This window comes from Oncorhynchus masou, chromosome 23 (assembly GCF_036934945.1).
Source record: "Oncorhynchus masou masou isolate Uvic2021 chromosome 23, UVic_Omas_1.1, whole genome shotgun sequence".
NCBI lineage: Eukaryota > Metazoa > Chordata > Actinopteri > Salmoniformes > Salmonidae > Oncorhynchus > Oncorhynchus masou.
In genome coordinates this window covers 40,663,156-40,680,218 of record NC_088234.1, presented here as the reverse complement: position 1 = coordinate 40,680,218, position 17,063 = coordinate 40,663,156, and the positions used below count along the sequence as shown (strand labels likewise).

At 42.8% G+C, this 17,063-nt stretch overlaps 1 protein-coding gene across 1 annotated transcript; it reads left to right on the top strand.

Moving 5' to 3' along the window:
• Positions 1 to 27: 27 nt before the first annotated feature.
• Positions 28 to 16,965, top strand: mcmbp (minichromosome maintenance complex binding protein). Its single transcript, XM_064932105.1, has 16 exons — positions 28 to 402; positions 772 to 857; positions 1,013 to 1,153; positions 1,482 to 1,523; positions 1,743 to 1,833; positions 3,670 to 3,798; positions 8,956 to 9,095; positions 9,264 to 9,361; positions 11,515 to 11,687; positions 11,903 to 12,026; positions 12,322 to 12,436; positions 14,106 to 14,271; positions 14,754 to 14,887; positions 15,593 to 15,757; positions 15,984 to 16,072; positions 16,187 to 16,965. The coding sequence occupies exons 1-16, from the start codon at positions 345 to 347 to the stop codon at positions 16,311 to 16,313; spliced, it is 1,878 nt and encodes a 625-aa protein (XP_064788177.1). The 5' UTR covers positions 28 to 344; the 3' UTR covers positions 16,314 to 16,965.
• The last annotated feature ends 98 nt before the right edge of the window (positions 16,966 to 17,063 follow it).

The following is a 17,063-nucleotide window of genomic DNA, read 5'->3' as shown; positions in this document are numbered from 1 at the left end:
GTGGCTGAGCTACTGCAATTAAACAATACAACGTTAAACACAAAGTTTCTGATCGACTTTCTTCTCCAGTCGACGGTCAACATGAGTGACATGGATATTATTTAAAATGCAATAATATTACAGATATTGTCGAAAATATCCCTAAAAAGATGCAGCGGCGACGACGAGGGCGTTGCGTTCTCATGGCTCGTGACGCAAAGTTCCCGCCAGTGTGAACGCGGACTGAGCTGTGCGCTGCTGGAGAGAGAGAGAAAGAGAAAGAGAGAAAAGTTATTGAGGAATAACTATTGATATTCTCTGTCGTTTATTTTATCGGCCTTCCAAAAAAGATTTACTGGTAAATAATGCCGTCGTCTCACGATTGGATAAACAAGCCATTGGGCGTTGTGGAAGCGATGTTTGGTAAGAAGACAAATGCCGTGGAAGAGGTGCTGCTAGCGAGACCATGCTGGTTCAGGAACTTAGCTAGCTAGCCACAGTTAGCTAGCTAGTTACGAGTTTGAAAACAACTGATTTTCCAGAACAACAAGCTGATGAGACTGGAATAACTTACTAATGTTAGCAAACATGGGGCAGCTTTAAAAGTGTGGCGTGTGTTTTCGGAGGTCATTCATATTTAGTTGAATTTCTATTCTGTGTTATAATAGGTGGTTGTTTCTTATGATTGGTCAATACACATGTTTACGTCTCCCGTTTGTGGCGCTGTGACTTTCTGCTGATCAGCATGCATAATGCGGATGTGGTTTGTCTGTCGCTTTTGTTGTCCTGCAGCCCAGAGCAACTCTAACCCAGAATGGGAAGCAAAAGTGTTGGAATACTTCAAAGGGCAGCTGAAGGAAAAGGAATCTCATAGCTGGGTATGGACATTTTTAAAATGTCTCTGAAGAATGCTATTTATTCTCATTTGACTAACATTGGTCACTGTGAACTTGCTGCACACTAAACACTTAAATGAATATAGAATCCAGCACACCCATCCTTTTGTACATATTTTTGTTTGTTTTCATTTTAGGTTCCTTCGCTAAATGATGTGCCCTTGCACTACTTGAAGCCCAACAGCCTTGTGAAATTCCGTTGTTTGGTCCAAGACATGTTTGATCCAGAGTTCTACATGGGAGTGTATGAGACTGTGGACCCCTCAACCAAGGCCAATGTAAGGCCTTTAATCTCTTCCTTTGCTTCAGTATCTGCAGAATGCACTATATTACACAGACACCTGCTGTCAGTGTTATCTGTTGACATTTGCCTGCATGGGAATCTGCTAATGAGACTGAGAAATTATAGGATGTTCAAGGTGCATTTCACCAAGCCCTGTGAAAACAACCAGTTTTAGTTTTGTAGATAGTTCATAGTCTATGTACTTGTTGAAAGTGCAGTCAATATACTGTAATTGGTGGAACTATATGCTAAGTAGGAAAATGTTTTTCCAGTCTTGTTCTGTTCCTCCAGTCATTAGTTGTTGTCTGTCTGACGTTTCTCAGGTGTTGAGATGTGGGAAGTACAAAGATGTCACAGAATGTGGGGTAAGCTCATCTCTCTAACATTGTCCAAGTTCAGCAGCAGCCATAGTTTGAAAGATGTGTAGCTAATGTATTAGACCTTTGCATGGCAGTCAGGGCAGGTCATTTTGACACAGAGCATGCAAGTGGTGTCAACAATGTAGATTTTAGTTTAAACCCATGAGTGGTAGTGTTTTAAGATTCAAATTCACATGACTGCTCTTGATTACCTGTGTTCTTCAGGTGGATTTGAACTCCAGAAACACTGTGACTGCAGAGAGACAGACCTTCTATTGTGTCCCTATTCCAGGAGAGAGCCCTTGGGCTAAAGAGATATCCTTTCTTTCTGCTGTGATATACAGTGCCTTCGGAAAGTATTCAGACCCCTTGACTTTTACCACATTTTGTTACGTTACAGCATTTCTCTAAAAAGGATTGAAACGTTTACAAAAATCCCCAGCAATCTACACACACTAACCCATAATTACAAAGCAAAAAAGTTTAGACATTTTTGCAAATTTCTAAAAATGTAAGAAACAGAAATATCCCATTTACATCAGTATTCATACACTTTGCTATGAGACTCGAAATGGAGCTCAGGTGCATCCTGTTTCCATTGATCATCCTTGAGATGTTTCTTCAACTTGATTGGAATCCACCTGTGGTAAATTCAATTGATTGGACTTGATTTGGAAGGCACACACCTGTCTATATAAGGTCCCACAGTTGTTAGTGCATGTCAGGGCAAAAACCAAGCCATGAGGTCAAAGGAATTGTCCGTAGAGCTCCGAGACAGGATTGTGTCGATGCACAGATTTGAAGAAGGGTACAAAACAAAAATCTCTGTGCCCAAGAACACAGTGGCCTCCATCATTCTTAAATATAATAATTTTGGACACACCAAGACTCTTCCAAGAGCTGGCCTCCTGAGCAAACTGGGCAATCAGGGGAGAAGGGACTTGTTCGGGGAGGTGACCAAGAACCTGATGGTCACCCTGATAGAGCTCCAGAGTTCCTCTGTGGAGATGGGAGGACCTTACAGAAGGACAACCATCTCTGCAGCACTTCACCAATCAGGCCTTTATGGTGGAGTGGCCAGACTCAGTAAAAGGAACATGACAGTCCGCTTGGAGTTTGCTAAAAGGCACCTGAAGGACTCTCAGACCATGAAAAACAAGATTCTCTGGTCTGATGAAACCAAGATTGAGCTCTTTGGCCTGAATGGCAAGCGTCACGTCTGGAGGAAACCTGGCACCATCCCTATGGTGAATCGTGGTGGCAGCATCATGGTGTGGGGATGTTTTTCACCAGCTGGGACTGGGAGACTAGTCCGGATCGAGGGAAAGATATACAGAGAGATCCTTGATGAAACCCTGCTCCAGATCACTCAGGACCTCAGACTGGGGTGAAGCTTTACCTTCCAACAGGACAACGACCCTAAGCACACAGCTAAGACAACAGACAACTTATTAGTGGATTTGGGACAAGTTTCTGATTTTCTTTGAGTGGCCAAGCAGAGCCCGGACTTGAACTCAATCGATCGATCATCTCTAGAGAGACCTGTAAATAGTTGTGCAGCGACGCTCCCCATACAACCTGACAGAGCTAGAGAGGATCTGCAGAGAAGAATTTGAAAAACAGGTGTGTCACGCCTGTTGTGTCGTACCCAAGAAGACTCCAGGCTGTAATTGCAAAGGTGCTTCAACAAAGTACTGAGTAAAGGGTCTGAATACTTAAGTAAATGTGATATTTGAGTTTTTATTTTTAATACATTTGCAAAAATTTCACACCACCTGTTTTTGCTTTGTCATTATGGGGTATTGTGTATAGATTGATTGAGGGGGGGGGGGGACAATTTAATCCATTTTTAGAAAAAGACTACCTAACAAAATGTGGTAAAAGTCAAGGTGTCTGAATACTTCCCGAATAATACACTGTATATTCAACAAAGCATTTTAATTTGGCTGTCTGCCAAAAGAGGGGATTATCCCCCTCCTGACTTTTTGATCCAAATTTGGCTTTTAGTCTATGAATATGATTATGCAGTATGCTCTGTGATTATCATTGTTTGTTGAAATGAGTCAGAATTTTGCTCACTGTTTGTGTAGGTGCAGTGGTTTGACTAAATAGCTGTCTCAAGCTATGGAGTTGTTCTTAACTCTGCCACACAGCTATGGGTGTTCTAGTCAGGCAAGAGTTGTCCCATCCACCTCCTATGTCCCAAGCAGACAGAAGCGCAGTTACGAAGAGGATGACGACATGGACACACAACCCCAGAAGCAGAGAGAACCACACACAGGTGGGTACACACCCCTTACGAACTGCTTTACTTGGATGCATGTTTGAGATGTGTTCGTTAGGGCACACTGTAGCAAAACTTTTTAAATAAAACCCGACATGCATTCAGATAGTTCCTCCCGGTTTGGTCTGTTTTTTAAAATTTATGTTCATGCCTAGTGGGCATGACCGTGGCTGGTTATGACCCTGGCTGGTTATGACCCTGGCTGATTCGGCCAGGTTGAAGACTCAGCAGCACTACAGTGGTTCCTCATTTTTAAAGTTGCGTTATGCTTCGGTGAGTCACAGTGCTTTGCCATTAATGCTCATTTGAAATAGCAGAGGGCGTCTTTGAGCATGTCTGCTCCATCTAGTCTTTTTTTATCCTTATTTTATTAATGAAAATGGTGAACAAATACTGTATGCTTTCCATTGGATATACAGTATATACATCATGACCTATTATACGGTAGTTTTGTTGGTTGGGCTTTGATTCAACTTTCGTCGGGGCAAATGAGGTCTGTGATATGGAGTTAGAAATGTCAGGCGTTCGTCTTGTCAGGTGAACTGTTGTGTCCTCGTCTTTTGGTCTGATCATTTCATTCAAGTGTTTTAGTTATAAAAAAATAAGTAACCTAGGGAGCCTTGAATAATTAAACGACAAATGAACTGCATGTTGGCTGATGGAATTGCAGTCATGAATGCATATGACTTTTTATAATCTTTCCTGTACTATTGTTGTATTTGATGTGTTCCAAATGGTCTGACTTTCTTTCAGTAGTACATTTCCTTCTCTCGGGTATCTCAATTTTTATTAGCCAATGCCCATCACGTGATCGGGTCCTTCTCGTAGACATTGCAGCTTCGAAGCAGGCTACAAGTGAAGACCGATTGATGCAACGGAGCGCGTAACGTAACAAAATGTGGGAAAATTCAAGGGGTCTGAATACTTTTCAAAGTGCATTCAGAAAGTATTCAGACCCAGTGACTTTTTCCACATTTTGTTACAGCCTTGTTCTAAAATCGATGATTAAATCAATCTACACACAATACCCTATAATGGAAAATCAAAAACGTGTTTTTAGACGTTTTAGCAAATTTTATAAAAGTATTCAGACCTTTTACTTAGTACTTTGTTGAAGCCCCTTTGGCAGCGATTACATCCTTGAGTCTTCTTGGGTATGACGCTACAAGCTTGGCACACCTGTATTTGGGGAGTTTCACACAATACCCCATAATGACAAAGCGGAAACATGTTTATAGGAGTTGATTCGGGAAAAGTGTCAATCTCCTTGATTGGCCCAGTCGGAGCCTGGACTTGAACCCGATCCAACATCTCTGGTGAGACCTGAAAATAGATGTGCAGCAACTCAGCCCATCCAAACTGACAGAGCTTGAGAGGATCTGCAGAGAAGAATGGGAGAAACACCCCAAATACAGGTGTGCCAAGCTTGTAGTGTCATACCTAAGAAGACTTTAGGCTGTAATCGCTGCCAAACGTGCTTCAACAATGTACTGAGTAAAGGGTCTAAATACTTGTGTAAATGTGATTTCAGTTTTTATATTTTTAATTAAAAAATGTTTTTTCTTTGTCCTTGTGGTATTGTGTGTAGATTAATACATTTTAGAATAAGGCTGTAATGTAACACCCGGCCTGCAGTTGAGGCATCGCCAGCTGTGAACTCTGCTGCATGCTCTTAATTATTGCCTGATATATGTTGGTATTCATAACCTTATTTAACCAATTCTCCCCTAACCCGGATGACGCTGGGCCAAATTGTGCGCTGCCAAATGGGTCTCCCGGTCGCTGCCGGCTGATCGAACCAGGATCTGTAGTGATGCAGTGCCTTAGACCACTACACCACTCGGGAGGCCCCCCAATTCTTATATATTTTTGAGTGATGTGATTGGCAATGCACTGAATCATACAGCATTCTGCCGGTTGAAAGAGGAATTTTGATCATGTTACCGTTTATATCAACACACTCGACGCTCCCATTCAACTCTAAATCACTGTTGTGTGCGCACCAAATGGATAACTTGAAGTAACATAAGTTAATTAAATAATTGAAAGGAAAATGTGATTTATTTATTAGCCTAGTGGTAATTAGTATTTTCGGGCATATCGTGTGAATTAGGCCTCGTAAAATCCTTGTCAAAAGCTCGAGATACTGTTGCGTATAGGTCGAGATTATTTATGGGTTGATCATGTAAAAAATGTTCAACTCCAAAGGATTTGTCTGTCTGTGGCGCAGGAACCACTGACTCGCTACCTTTTTTCTATAATCAATACACCTACTGGGAACTCTTAACTGTTTGGACAGCATATGAGGTCTCCTAAATATCTGTCGACGAGGTGGAACTCTTATGACTGAGATGCGTCACGCATAGTAAGTTATGGTATTGAGGCTGAACAGGATGCGCTCTTAGGCCTACAGCTCAATGGTGGTTTAAAATGAAGACATGGCTTATTATAATAGTGATCATAATTGTCATAACAATAAGGAGAAAGAACAAGGAGGGTAGAGGAGCGAGAGCTGCTTGCATATTATTTTTCTGCCTTTTATTACAGCATAGCAATGATTTTTTTTTAAAGGCAGGATTTGTGAAATTGCTTTATCCAACTTTTTGAAGTTGTGTGAGGCTTGGTGCTCACGGAATCAGTAGGCTATTACATTCAAACAGGCAACAGATCAGGATCTGTCTTATTCCTGTAGATATGGATGGTTTCTAAAGCCAGGTGCATTGAAGTTAGGCTATTGATTTTATAGACCTAATTAAGTTGTTTACGCTCTCCTCAATTCGCTATTGTGCACAAAGTAACATATAGGGAAAGGCTTCAATTCAATTGTGCCCTGAAGATGGTTTCAGAACCGTGGACTATTTTTCCGCGGAGGTTCTGACGGAGTCACTCATTTGTGGCTTTCGTTCAAAATAAGATACTATAAAGAATGGTTAAAGACACATTTATTTCTGATCATCTTCAGCATTCCCTGTCTCTCTCACTACAGCTCATTTTGTTTGAATTATTATGTGGATTATAATAAATTGACATTTTTAGGGGTTGATGCATTTTTTTGTGAGGGAAAATCAGGTCTGTGATATTGTGTTAGAAATGTAGAACCTTAGAGGACTTCAGCCTTGATTTCATTTCAAGTTGGCCCTTTTTGGCCGTTAGGCTGCACTTTAAAATAGGTCAGTCGGTGATATGTATCCTAAACTGTAGCATAAATGGATTTTTCTCACCTAGCCGAGCTATTAGACTAACCCTTTGTAAATGAATGGTGGTGGGAATTTTTCTCTCCATCTCCTCTTGCGCTTGAGTCCTGCATCGGGCAAAAAAAAATCAGCTGGCGGGTGGTCCCAGAGTTGAGGGAACTTGGGTAAATACAATGGCGCAATTACACTTGACGTGGATTCGGATTTAAAAAAAAAAAAAAAAGTTTAAATATGAGTGGGTGCTCGTGGAGAGGGTGCTATTTACCATGGAGTGGGACAGTTCCCAGCTCAGAACTGCAGATGAAATAAGCGTTTGCCAGCTTTTGTGAAAGAAATACTTATGAATCTTGTTGAGTTCCTCGATTGTGTCGGAGGCCACACTCGCCTCGGAGGCAAGCAAACAGCCAACTCTTCACTAGATCACTATGGTTCCAAAGGATAAAGCGTCACCTACAGATGGATTTTGTGGTGTCAGAGAGAAGCCAGCCTGCGACCACGCACGTTGGATGATGTCTTTTTCCTGCACAGCAATTTGAAGAAATCAAGAGTGATAAGTTCTGTTTTTAGTAGCTTTCGCTCTATTAGAAGGCTCTTTTCAAAGCGATTTGAATTGTCAATGTGCCGCATTGTGGAAGACAATATATATATCGAGGCGTTGTTTCTGTTCAGCCAAGTGTTGAATAGACATGCATGAATAGCAGAATAATAATCACGTAAGCATTTAGGCTAAATCAATTTGTTATTTTGTTGGGTAATGGATTGACTCTCGGAACTCCATAAGTCAGCTTTTTTCCCCTCGAGTATAATCATTCATTCAGAAAGTTAAACCCACAGGTCTGAGGTCGGCAGTCAATTAAATTAGATTACCCGGTTCATTTTTCATTAGGTTAAAATAATCCATGCCGCCTTGCAATGTTATAAAGTGTAAAGGTTATTGGGCGGAGTTAGAAAGTTGTCTGTCAGAAGTATTACAATGGAAATGTGCTGTTTAATCTGTCTTGTCAGCGCACTTCAAGACGTGGTATATGAAGGTGCGTGCAGTGAGATTACCCGATGGGTTGGAGGATACTTTTCTTGTCAATCATCTTGAAAGAGAAAAAATGTATAATTAAGTAGAAATTAACCGATATTCCATTAACACGACGGAATGGTCAAAGGCTTTATTATCTAAATGTTGAAAGTGCGTGGGCCATGGAGAGGAACAAAATGGTGCCGTTTGAGGCCATGTGGTGGCGAGTCATGCTGAAGATGTGGGGGGCATATGGAGGTGAGCAGGTGTGATGTTTTTGTCATGTAAAAAAAAATTCGGAAAATTGCAGCTCCCAAACACGAATCTGGTTTTGAATAGGATTTATTTGATTTCTTTCGTTTACATTCTTCATTGTAACCATAATGTCACAAATAATTGATTAACTTTAAAAAAATTAAAAAATATCTTTTTTAGAAGTTTTATTAGACTATCAGAAATAATGTCTTATTTTGATCCAGGGCCACAAATGAGTGAGTGAGTGAGTGAGCCCCAAAATAGCCTACTAAATAGGCCAAGCCTAAACAAATACATTCAATTGTCTAAATAAACAAGTACATTTTAATAAATAAAACAAATGAAATTGCTCAGCTCTTGAAAATATGGGCAACCTTTTTCCGTCCGTATCCTCGCAGGACTCCTTCAGTTTCTTCTTCACATCAGCAAAGAAGGACTCCATGTTTCAGAAACTCTCTTCATCAAGAGGGGCTATCGGTATTTCCACACTGGTAAATAAAGCCAGTTTGTAAACTTCGATTTTCTTTCTGTGTTTTTCGAGGGAGAGAAACCAAAAGCATAATCGGTGTTCTAACTCCCCCTTGTGATCGTGTGGCGCAATGATGCAATTTACCACTATCTGCCACAGTGTCGCGGCATAAATGCAACTTTTTAATTGAGAAACCACTATACCAACCGTTCCTCTTCTATTTAAAGAACCCCATGGCAACGGGGACTCCAAGCGGCAGGAGACAGAAGCCCCCTCCAGCCAGACAACTGTCCCCTCAGACTGTTCCTCCCATCTGGACCTCAACTTTCCCCTGCCGGGGGAGAGGGGCCCAGCCTGTCTAGTGAAGGTAAAACAAACCAAATCATCCTGGGTGATTTTCAGGCCCAGCCTGTCCATTGGTTGATTTATATTATATTTTGCCTGGGTTCTGTAACTAGCCTATTTGTGTGTCAGAATAGTCAAGTGATTCCAAAGATCCCGTTTGACTCGGACTCACCAGGTGCTCTGTTGACAGGTCTATGAGGGGTTGGACAGCTTCAAACTGAACGACACGCTGGAGGTCTACGGGATTCTCTCTGTCAACCCAGTCCTGACTGTGCTGGGCGAAGAAAAGTAAGGCGCTTGAGTTTGTTTTTAAATTAGTTTTATTTTTTAAATTAAAAAATATATGTATATATGTATGTACAGTGCCTTGCGAAAGTATTCGGGCCCCTTGAACTTTGCGACCTTTTGCCACATTTCAGGCTTCAAACATAAAGATATAAAACTATTTTTTTTGTGAAGAATCAACAACAAGTGGGACACAATCATGAAGTGGAACGACATTTATTGGATATTTCGAACTTTTTTAACAAATCAAAAACTGAAAAATTGGGCGTGCAAAATTATTCAGCCCCCTTAAGTTTAATACTTTGTAGCGCCACCTTTTGCTGCGATTACAGCTGTAAGTCGCTTGGGGTATGTCTCTATCAGTTTTGCACATCGAGAGACTGAAATTGTTTCCCATTCCTCCTTGCAAAACAGCTCGAGCTCAGTGAGGTTGGATGGAGAGCATTTGTAAACAGCAGTTTTCAGTTCTTTCCACAGATTCTCGATTGGATTCAGGTCTAGACTTTGACTTGGTCATTCTAACACCTGGATATGTTTATTTTTGAACCATTCCATTGTAGATTTTGCTTTATGTTTTGGATCATTGTCTTGTTGGAAGACAAATCTCTGTCCCAGGTCTTCTGCAGACTCCATCAGGTTTTCTTCCAGAATGGTCCAGTATTTGGCTCCATCCATCTTCCCATCAATTTTAACCATCTTCCCTGTCCCTGCTGAAGAAAAGCAGGCCCAAACCATGATGCTGCCACCATGTTTGACAGTGGGGATGGTGTGTTCAGATGAATGAGCTGTGTTGCTTTTACGCCAAAAATAACATTTTGCATTGTTGCCAAAAAGTTCAATTTTGGTTTCATCTGACCAGAGCACCTTCTTCCACATGTTTGGTGTGTTTCCCAGGTGGCTTGTGGCAAACTTTAAACAGCACTTTTTATGGATATCTTTAAGAAATGGCTTTCTTCTTGCCACTCTTCCATAAAGGCCAGATTTGTGCAATATATGACTGATTGTTGTCCTATGGACAGAGTCTCCCACCTCAGCTGTAGATCTCTGCAGTTCATCCAGAGTGATCATGGGCCTCTTGGCTGCATCTCTGATCAGTCTTCTCCTTGTATGAACTAAAAGTTTAGAGGGACGGCCAGATCTTGGTAGATTTGCAGTGGTCTGATACTCCTTCCATTTCAATATTATCGCTTGCACAGTGCTCATTGGGATGTTTAAAGCTTGGGAAATCTTTTTGTATCCAAATCCGGCTTTAAACTTCTTCACAACAGTATCTCGGACCTGCCTGGTGTGTTCCTTGTTCTTCATGATGCTCTCTGCGCTTTTAACGGACCTCTGAGACTCACAGTGCAGATGCATTTATACGGAGACTTGATTACACACAGGTGGATTGTATTTATCATCATTAGTCATTTAGTTCAACATTGGATCATTCAGAGATCCTCACTGAACTTCTGGAGAGAGTTTGCTGCACTGAAAGTAAAGGGGCCGAATAATTTTGCACGCCCAATTGTTCAGTTTTTGGTTTGTTAAAAAAGTTTGAAATATCCAATAAATGTCGTTCCACTTCATTGATTATGTCCCACTTGTTGTTGATTCTTCACAAAAAAATATAATATGATATGTTTGAAGCCTGAAATGTGGCAAAAGGTCGCAAAGTTCAAGGGGGCCGAGTTCTTTCGCAAGGCACTGTGTGTGGTGTGTGTGTGTGTATGTATATATGTACCCCACTTTTTCTCCCCAATTTCGTGGTATCTACAGTAGTTACTATCTTGTCTCATTGCTACAACTCCCGTACGGGCTCGGGAGAGACGAAGGTCGAGAGCCATGCATCCTCCGAAACACAACCCAACCAAGCCACACTGCTTCATAACACAGCGCGCATCCAACCCAGAAGCCAGCCGCACCAATGTGTCGGAGGAAACACCGTGCACCTAGCGACCTGGTCAGCGTGCGCTGCCCCGGCCCGCCACAGGAGTCGCTAGTTTGCGATGAGAGAAGGATATCCCGACCGGCCAAACCGGGTTAGGGAGGGTTTAGCCTGGTCTCGAACCCAAAGTCTCTTGTGGCACAGCGATGCAGTGCGCCACCCGGGAGGCCCCTTGTTTTAGTTGCGTTTTGTGCATCCGTATTGCTCACAGCATTGTGTATCCACACAGAGACCCCTCGTTGTTGCTGCTAAACCCCACCGAGAGTATGGAGACTCCAGAGGAACAGAGAGCTCATGACCCCCCTGCTTCCCTGGTGCCCCGTCTCCACATGCTGTACGCCCGCCCCCTGCAACACAACAACCCTCTTCTGCCCTCTGCTCCCACAGAGGACCAAAGCGCCTGTAAGACTGGGACACATCACAATATACATTTACTTGTCTTCACTGAGGGGCAGTGCATTTCTCCCACTGACATCAATTAATGATTTATGCAACAAAAAAAATCTGAATTTAGACCTGATTTTGTATGCTTTAAAAACAAAAAAATCTAATTATAGGGTTCCTTAACTGTTATGTGGAGTGTCTGTTTTTAAACTTTTGTGTCTCCCCCTTCTCAGTTGTATCCTCTTTCCTGGTTGAGATGGCATCGGTGAGGGCAGAGCTGCTCGCTTACCTCACCCATGTTCTTCTGGGAGACGGACTGGCTGCCGAGTACCTCTTACTGCACCTCATCTCTAACGTGTGCGTGTGCCCTCCATACACAAAGGGATGGTTTCCCAAAACCCAGCGTGAGCTTACTCCTGGCCTAAAACAATTTAGTGGACATTCTCCATTTGAGAGTGATTTTTTTAAAACCCAGGACGAGGCTTAATCTGGGTCCGGTGAAACCGTGCCAGAGATATACAATGTCTATTTTAATTTCTCTATTTATGACTCTTATCTGTAGTGAATAGTAAGTACCACCGCTTCTCTTTTTATTGTGACAAGCTCCTCAAGGTGGTCCTGATAGTGATTGTGTGGGTCTCTGTATTCACAGGTATACCAGGCGGGATGTCCTGCCTTTGGGCAAATTCACCCTGAATCTGAGTGGCTGCCCGCTCAACTCCTACACAGAGCGACTCTATCAGATCGTCCAACAGCTGGTGCCTTGTGTGAGTTAATATTCTTTATCGTGGCCCGCGTTGAATCAACTGGTTTGACTGTTTGAGATTTTGAATTGAGATGTCGCAGCAGGTTTTGGGTGCCACTAGTAATTGAGAGAAAAATTTGAGTAGAACACTGACACACAACTCCAGACAGAAGTATGGCAGTACAGTTTCTTCATTTGTCATGACTAAATGAATTTATCCTTCCACGTAAGGTAAGTATTAGAATAGAGTCTGGCAATAGTGAAAGAAGGCCCACTTTCTAGATATCTAGGATGACAATTAGGGATCCATGGGCTTGAGGGTTGTTCCAAATCTGAGGGGAGTGGCTTTGGAGTTTGACAGTTTGAATGTATACATATCCCAGAGAGAAATTTGCTTGCAAACATACACTACCGTTCAAAAGTTTGGTGGTCACGTAGAAATGTCATTGTTTATGAAAGAGAACCTTCTTTTTTTCCCATTTTAAAATAACATCACATTGATCAGAAATAAAGTGTAGACATTGTTAATGTTGTAAATGCCTACTGTAGCTGGAAACGACTGATTTAAATGTTTTTATTTATTTATATCTACATAGGCGTACAGCGGCCCATTATCAGCAACCATCACTCCTGTGTTCCAATGGCACGTTGTTAGCTAATCCAAGTTTATCATTACAAAAGGCTAATTGATAATTAGAAAACCCTTTTGCAATTATGTTAGCACAGCTGAAAACTGTTGTTCTGATTAAAGAAGCAATAAAACTGGCCTTTAGACTAGTTGAGTATCTGGAGCATCATAATTTGTGGGTTTGATTACAGGCTCAAAATAGCCAGAAACAAAGACCTTTCTTCTGAAACTCGTCAGTCTATTCTTGTTCTGAGAAATGGAGGCTATTCCATGTGAGAAATTGCCAAGAAACTGAAGATCTCATACAACGCTGTGTACTACTCCCTTCACAGAACAGCACAAACGGGCTTTAACCAGAATAGATAGTTTGAGAAACAGACCCCTCACAAGTCCTCAACTGGCGGCTTCATTAAATAGTACCCGTAAAACACCAGTCTCGGGACCAATGATGGTCTAGGGCAAGGCTCATTTAGTTCCAGTGAAGGAAAATCTTAACGCTACAGCGTACAATGACATTCTAGACGATTACGTGCTTCCAACTTTCTGGCAACAGTTTGTGGAAGGCCCTTTCCTGTTTCAGCATGACAATGCCCCCGTGCACAAAGCGAGGTCCATACAGAAGTGGTTTGTTGAGATAGGTGTGGAAAAACTTGACTGGCCTGCACACAGCCTTGACCTCAACTCCATTGAACACCTTTGGGATGAATTGGACCGCTGACTGCGAGCCAGGCCTAATTGCTCAACATCTGTGCCCAACCTCACTAATGCTCTTGTGGCTGAATGGAAGCAAGTCCCCGCGGCAATGTTCCAACATCTAGTGTAAAGCCTCCCCAGAAGATTGGGGGATGTTATAGCAGTAAAGGGGAGACCAACTCCATATTAATACCTGTGATCTTTGGAATTAGATGTTTGACAAACAGGTGTCCACATACCTTTGGTCATTTAGTGTACATTGCATGAATATAACCTATCACACAACATACATTACAAGACTTGAACCGGCAGACAGTTTATCGATGTATGTTAAAGTAACTTTGGTTACTGTTTTTCTTCTCCCCGGTAGTCATACCGTCTCAGTATGAGCCTCCACACAATGAACAGCATGCGTCTGGTGCCTAAGAAGGACTATGTGGCCAACCGGCTGGTGAGTGGAGCCTTGCAGCTGGCCAGGAACACCTCCCTCTTCCTCGATGAGACGCAGCTGGAGCAGGGTCAACTGGACAGCTCAGGTAAGAGGGGGCACTGTGAACTACTGGCCGCGACTAGGGCTTTGTCCCTGAGCCACTAGGGCAAGAAACTGAGGCCCTGCCCAGAAACAACTTTTAAGCTCGGACACTTGTATAGATCTGAGAGGATTTGATATGTGTTCATAATGTGCCGATTGCTCCACCTTGCCCTCTGATAGGCTAGGTGGAATTTTCCACATTGCTTGTACCTGTCGTATCCTCTCAGATCTCCACAAGTGGGGATAGGTGGCAGGGACAAGGGGTTGTTCCTGGGCAGCGCGAAATAACTACGGCGACTGGGAGCACATTTTTAAGACGAGCGCGCAGCATGTATCGGGAGTGCCTCTAGCTGTTGTGTGCGAAGTCCGGGGTATATTAATGAATTCATTTTGTTTACCATTTGCGGTAGTGCAATGTCATGTAAATCCGTTGGAAATAGCTTTGTGCCGTGGCGAGATGTCCATAGATATCCGTGTGTGCTGTAGGTGTGCGGAACATCACAGCCCTGGGGAACCTGATCTCTTGGCAGAAGGTTGATTATGACTTCAGCTACCACCAGATGGAATTCCCCTGCAATATTAACGTGCTCGTCACATCAGAGGGCCGATCGCTGCTGCCGGTGAGTACAAAAAAAAAGAGGGTCTGAGGAGGCAAGGCCCACACACCAGAGGGCGTAAGAGGGGCGTGTGTGTGTGTCCGCGTGCGTGCAGAGGTTAGGTTTCAGCCAGGATGTCAGGCGACTGACACGTGTCAAATGCCATGGGGTTGTTTCCAACCAGCGCCATCATGCTGCCCATTGGTCTCCCCCCAGCCCCCTAGCAGCGCCGTGGTCTGGCTTTAGAACTTGGCCTCACTGTGTTGCAAACGGCCAAAGGAATGCGCTGTGTGCTATTTCTGTGTGTTTGGTGGAATGGAGTTGCTATGGCTGCAGCTGTGCCACCAGGACAATCCTGGCCAGAGGCGTCGGGATTGGGCCGTCGATCAGGCCATGCCACAGTGAAGGGCAGGGTGAATGTGTCATAAACAACTGTGGGAGCAGATGGTCACAAGTTCATCTTCCTTGTCGATGATGCGTGTTGCGAATGTGAAATGAGCTGCTGAAGTTCTATATACACACACGCAACTCGGGTTTAAGTGAACCAGTGCTCACCAGCACCAGAGGTTTGAAATCAAGCCCTCGACTTGAGGACTTCCCGCAAATACCTCGGCAACATATTTGCCACACTCCCATTGACTGGATGGTCTGAATCTTTCTCGGGCCGTTACAGGAAATAACCCCCCCGTGTGATGTGTTTATTGTAGAATCTCTGCTCCCATTCCACAGTCAGACTGCCAGGTGCCCCTACGGCCCCAAGTGACCCCACCCAACATGGAGGAGTATCTCACTACCATCCACATGGCACAGTTCACGTCACAGATTAACAAGTTCCGTGTGTACCTGAGTCTGGCCCGTACCCTCGACTACAGCATCTCTGATGAGGTCACCAAGGTGAATGCTACTTTTGATTTTTCAGATTTCCAGACCTTTGTTATGAACCCAGCTTCTGTGCTGAATGCAATATTGAATAGTTAAGCTCAGTCAAGGTGTTTTATGTCGTGGTAAGGTATCATGTTTACAAGACCTGTGGTTACTCTGACCACTCCCTCTATTTTCTATAGAAATGAGCTTATTTTTGTTAAATCTTATTCATTTGCCTTGTTACTGTTTTCCACAGGCAGTTGAGGATGACTTTGTTGACATGCGCAAAGATGACCCCCAGAGCGTCACCGCAGAGGACCTGCATAGGATGCTTGTCGTCGCAAGGTACGTGGGAAGTTATTCAGCCATGCTTGTTCTGACGTCTGAATTCAGCATAACATGCTCCTCGAGTTAAGCAATCATTTTCTGTAGCTAAATCGGCATAACGTTTGTCCCCAGGTTGCTCTCCTTAAGTTTGGGACAGACCACCCTTTCCCGAGATGGATGGATGAGAGCCAAGCACATAGACATGCTTCGCAGGAGCAGGACCGAACAACAGAAGAGTCTCAATGGCAACGAGCCTTAATCACAAACACCCCATCCGGTGTGGATATAAAAAAACATGTTATGTGGAACAAACATTTTTCATTTTGATACCAGAAGAGCAATTTCTTTTTTGAAAAGTTCAACTTAATAAAACTTATGTAGAAAAGTTGTTCTTTTTGCGTAGCACTGGGATTGTATTTAGCTTTTTTTGCTTCAATGTTGGGAGATCAGGTTAAGCTTTTTATCAGTTGTCATATTTGCAATTTCTTGATAAGAACATTTTAAAATCCTGTCAAAAGAAATGACAGGACTAATTGTTACTGTGGGATGTTTTCAGTGCTTTGTATGTTACTGCCTTGAACTCCCATTGAAGTACTGTATACGTTTGGGATTCAATCCAGGTAAATTTGAACTAACGCAGAATATGCTAAGCCAATGTTGACTTTCCTCCCCTTACTCTAGACCGAATGTTGTAGGTTTTAGATGAACATGTTGGATCTGGTACTGAAAGTATATGTAAATAGGGCATTTTGAGATCATATTTTATTCTCCCCATCTTATGCCTGAAAGTTCTCAGGAGTCAATACATTGATCATGATTTGCCAAATGACCTTCTCCAAAATGTAATTCTTGCTTTATGGGATCAGTTTGTGAATGATTGTTTGACTCATTAAAATATGGATAGCTTGCCATTTGTTATTTTGGGCTAATTATTTTTAGGGACACTGGAATGCATATCCAATTTACAGTACCAGTCAAGTTTGGACACACCTACTATGGGATTTTTATT

Excerpts from the sequence above, each read along its gene's own strand:
- mcmbp (XM_064932105.1), top strand. The coding sequence starts at position 345 with ATGCCGTCGTCTCACGATTGGATAAACAAGCCATTGGGCGTTGTGGAA. Across the intron at positions 403-771 it reads CGTTGTGGAAGCGATGTTTG|CCCAGAGCAACTCTAACCCA; the intron begins GTAAGAAGACAA and ends GTTGTCCTGCAG. Across the intron at positions 12,437-14,105 it reads TCCAACAGCTGGTGCCTTGT|TCATACCGTCTCAGTATGAG; the intron begins GTGAGTTAATAT and ends TCTCCCCGGTAG.